The 4,628-nt window shown below is 42.1% G+C and overlaps 1 protein-coding gene across 1 annotated transcript in view; it reads right to left on the reverse strand.

Moving 5' to 3' along the window:
• LOC122550421 (matrix metalloproteinase-20-like) overlaps nucleotides 1-4,628 on the reverse strand; it is a 41,939-nt gene that overhangs the window by 2,579 nt on the left and 34,732 nt on the right. Inside the window, exons 7-8 of the mRNA XM_043691130.1 lie at nucleotides 2,558-2,724; nucleotides 27-171 (exon numbers count right to left, since the gene is read on the reverse strand). Coding sequence (XP_043547065.1) covers nucleotides 27-171; nucleotides 2,558-2,724 — 312 coding nt within the window. The remainder of the gene's footprint in view (nucleotides 1-26; nucleotides 172-2,557; nucleotides 2,725-4,628) is intronic.

Below are 4,628 nucleotides of genomic sequence, written 5' to 3' on the forward strand. Positions count from 1 at the left end.
AGGATTATTTTATATAAAGCCAATACCTCCAAAGATGATCTTCTACAAAGAACAGTATTCTCCTTCTCAAGAACAATGCAGCATCTATTTTACTAACATTCGGTGAAAAACCAAAATCAGTGATATTTCTTGGGAATTTTAGATGCCATCTAGAACTCCAGTATTGAGATCCTGCACAATGAACAGCATTTATTTAAAATATAATCATAAAATGATTGATCAAACCCATCACCCCATCTTATTGCATAACAGAGATTACAAAGTGGTCTACATTTCAGACTCATTAGCACAAATCAACTCACATTGATTACTGGCATCACTGGATTGTTATTGTATCCAAAATATTTGGCATACCTGATATAATAATCCACTATGAGGAGGAACATCAAATCACAACTTGGAAATCATGACTGGAAGATAATTGTAATAATTTGATATGTACTAATAAACTCTCTCAAAATGCCTGTGCATTCAGCAATATCCATGTGGTCCAATGACTTCTCCACTATAATGGGAAAATAAATCATCAAGACTGTCTCTGGCAACCTTGGTTGCTGATTATTTATACAGAGATGGTTATGTATCAGTCTTTGAAGTTGATCCTGTCTTCAGCATTTGCATTGTGTGTGAAAGTGTCAGCAAGTGGAACAGAGTTGTTAGGGAGCTGATGGAGGAAATTAGTGTTGATTCATTCAAATACAATTCATTTCTTACACAAAATAATATTTTGGGTTTCAGTACATTAGTTTGAAACGTGGCATAAGTGTAACATGCCTGTGAGGGAAAAGGGAATTTGAACCAATCAGCTGTGAAATAGTCACCTGTTATAATTACCCACAGCAACAGAGGCACAAAGGGAGATGTTTCCAGCCATTTCCACTGAAGCTCTGTCACTGGACTACTGTCACACATTGGGGTCAGTGTACTGCGAGTGCACCATTATTGGCTGAATGCGTTGTTGGGACATGATTGCATGTTTTAAACTGTGCAGGACAAGGTCACATGCTTTCATAATCACTGCCAAATGATGATTCAGCTGCTTGTGGGACTATACCTTAAATAGTGACCTAAATTATCCATGGGAGGAGGCAGCTGCTGATCAATATGGAGGAATGCCTCCACAAAATACACATGAACAAAATATGGCTCACTGCTATTCTCATCCTGGGCAAAAAATGGTAGTCCATGTTTGTGGCTGGAATTCTGCACTTTGGCCTTCATCGTTTTCACAGTGATGGAGAGATCTTTCATTGTTACAAAACTTTAGTTTTTTGTCAATTAGACCTCCAGAATTTGCTGATCAATTCATGTCTTGTGGCTGTTACCTTCACATCACTAGCTTCATATGTCCGAGCTATTTTTATGATCTTGGCAGATTTGCAAATTATTTGATAATTAAACTCAGTCCAGGTACACTTTTGATGTTGTAATCATTGTTTTTGCAATGCTAATCAAAATATGCACCAATGGTAAGGTCCTAGGGAGTGTTGCTGAACAAAGAGACTTTGGAGTGCAGGTTCATAGCTCCTTGAAAGTGGAGTCGCAGGTAGATAGGATAGTGAAGAAGGTGTTTGGTATGCTTTCCTTTATTGGTCAGAGTACTGAGTACAGGAGTTGGGGGGTCATGTTGCGGCTGTACAGGACATTGGTTAGGCCACTGTTGGAATATTGCGTGCAATTCTGGTCTCCTTCCTATCGGAAAGATGTTGTGAAACTTGAAAGGGTTCAGAAAAGATTTACAAGGATGTTGCAGGGTTGGAGGATCTGAGCTACAGGGAGAGGCTGAACAGGCTGGGGCTGTTTTCCCTGGAGCGTCGGAGGCTGAGGGGTGACCTTATAGAGGTTTACAAAATTATGAGGGGCATGGATAGGATAAATAGGCAACATCTTTTCCCTGGGGTTGGGGAGTCCAGGACTAGAGGGCATAGGTTTAGGGTGAGAGGGGAAAGATATAAAAGAGACCTAAGGGGCAACGTTTTCACGCAGAGGCTGATACGTGTATGGAATGAGCTGCCAGAAGATGTGGTGGAGGCTGGTACAATTGCAACATTTAAGAGGCATTTGGATGGGTATATGAATAGGAAGGGTTTGGAGAGATATGGGCCGGGTGCTGGCAGGTGGGACTAGATTGGGTTGGGATATCTGGTTGGCATGGACGGGTTGGACCGAAGGGTCTGTTTCCATGCTGTACATCTCTATGACTCTATAAATAATCTTCTCTGCCCAGAAGGGAAGTGATTTGAAGTATTAAGTCTTATTTCTGCTTGTAGTTGATTTGCCATCATGATGTTAAACATGGACGGGTTATCTTCTCAATATCTTCTCCTTGCCCCAGTAAGTTACAATCCAAACTACATATAAGCTCAACAATGAAGGTAAAAGTCAAACTAATTACATATACTACTTTGATCCAGGTATAATGCGTAATTTAGGAAAATTCTGGATAAAACTGTAAAACAACTTTACACGATGTCTGACTATGATGCAACTGAGACTTTATGATATTCCTGGCATGGTAATAGGTTCATTATAAAAAAATCAACAGGAAATGTGTCACCTGTAAACAAAAATGTTCTCCTTCTCAATCTGCCGAATCTGCCGCATCTGCCGAATCTGCCGCATCTTCTGCGTAATCGGACAGTCACAGCAGCATCAATGTTTGACTTGATTTGTGGCCAAACTTTGTCAACTGAGACTACCTTATTTTTTGGAATCCTAACAGTCCTGCAAACCAATGAAAAAAATTGCATTGACAATTAACCTGATGTGATGGGCTAATTTTCTATATTTCTGTTGATAGCTGGAACTCTGAGCCATCACTACATAATCAGGAATGACTTCAATATCCTTCAACTGATCTTTATGGGGGAAGAATATCTGTGTTCGCTATGTATAGCAATATTGTAAACATAGAGCCATAGACTCGCAGAGCTATACTGTATGGAAACCAACCCTTTGGACCAACTCATCCGTGCTGACCAGATATCCTAAATGAAACTAGTCCCATTTGCCAGCATTTGGTCCATATCTCTCTAAACCTTTCATATTCATATACCCCGGAGATAGTGAGAACTGAAGATACTGGGGACTCAGAGTCAGAGCCTCGATGAAGGATCCTACCCGATCACCAACTCTCCTGCTCCTCACATGCTGCCTGTACTGGTGTGCTTTTTCCAGTGCAACACCTTATTCATATACCCATCCAGATGCCTTTAAAATGTTGCAATTGTACCAGCCTCTGGCAGCTCATTCCATACATTCCATTCCTGAAGAAGGGCCTGTGCCCGAAACGTCGAATCTCCTGTTCCCTGGATGCTGCCTGACCTGCTGTGCTGTTCCAGCAATAAAGTTTCAACTTTGATCTCCAGCATCTGCAGACCTCACTTTCTCCCCATACACGTACCACCCTCTGTGTGAAAAAGTTGCCCCTTAGGTCCATTTTAAATCTTCCCCCTCTCACCCTAGACCTATGTCCTCTAGTTTTGGATTCCCCCACCCCAGGGAAAATGTCTATTTATTCTATCAATGCCCCCCATGATTTTATAAACCTGTATAAGGTCCCCCTCAGCCTCCAACGGTCCAGGGGAAACAGCCCCAGCCTGTTCAGCCTCTCCCTGTAGCTCAGATCCTCCAACCCTGGCAACATCCTTGTAAATCTTTTTTTGCATCTTTTCAAGTTTCACATCATCTTTCCGAAAGCAGGGAGACCAGAATTGAATGCAGCAGTCCAAAAGTGTCCTAACTAATGTCCTGCATAGATACAACATGACCTTCCAACTCCTATACTCGATGCTCTAACCAATAAAGGAAAGCATACCAAACACTTCCTTCACTACCTTGTCTGAGACTCCACTTTCAAGGAGCTATGAACCTGCACTCCAAGATCTCTTTGTTCAGCAACGCTCCCTAGGACCTTAACATTAAGTGCATAAGTCCTACTAAAAATTGCCTTCCCAAAATGCAGTACCTCACTTTATCAAAATTAAACTCCATCTGCCACTTAGCCCATTGGCCCATCTAGTCAAGATCCTGTTGTAATCTGAGGTAACCCTCTTTGCTGCCCACTACACCTCCAATTTTGGTGTCATCTGCAAACTTACTAACTGTACCTCTTATGCTTTCATCCAAATCATTTATATAAATGATGAAAAGCAGTGGACCCAGCACCGATCCTTGTGGCACTCCACTGGTTACAGACCTCCAGTCTGAAAAACAACCCTCCACCACCACCTTCTGTCTTCTACCTTTGAGCCAGTTCTGTATCTAAACATCTTAGTCAGGAGTTTCTAATTATTATTTTGAGTTTTTTTATTTCAGCAAATCCCATCTCAAATTGGCTAACCAGAGATAGGTGGAAATGTGTTGCTGGAAAAGCGCAGCAGGTCAGGCAGCATCCAGGGAACAGGAGAATCGACGTTTCAGGCATAAGCCCTTCTTCAGGAATGAGGAAAGTTTGTCCAGCAAGCTAAGATAAAAGGTAGGGAGGAGGGACTTGGGGGAGGGGTGTCGGAAATGTGATAGGTGGAAAGAGGTCAAGGTGAGGGTGATAGGTCAGACTGGGGTGGGGGCGGAGAGGTCAGGAAGAAGATTGCAGGTTAGGAAGGCGGTGCAGAATTTGATGGATTTGA

Source organism: Chiloscyllium plagiosum, chromosome 6 (genome assembly GCF_004010195.1).
Source record: "Chiloscyllium plagiosum isolate BGI_BamShark_2017 chromosome 6, ASM401019v2, whole genome shotgun sequence".
NCBI classification, from domain to species: Eukaryota; Metazoa; Chordata; class Chondrichthyes; order Orectolobiformes; family Hemiscylliidae; genus Chiloscyllium; species Chiloscyllium plagiosum.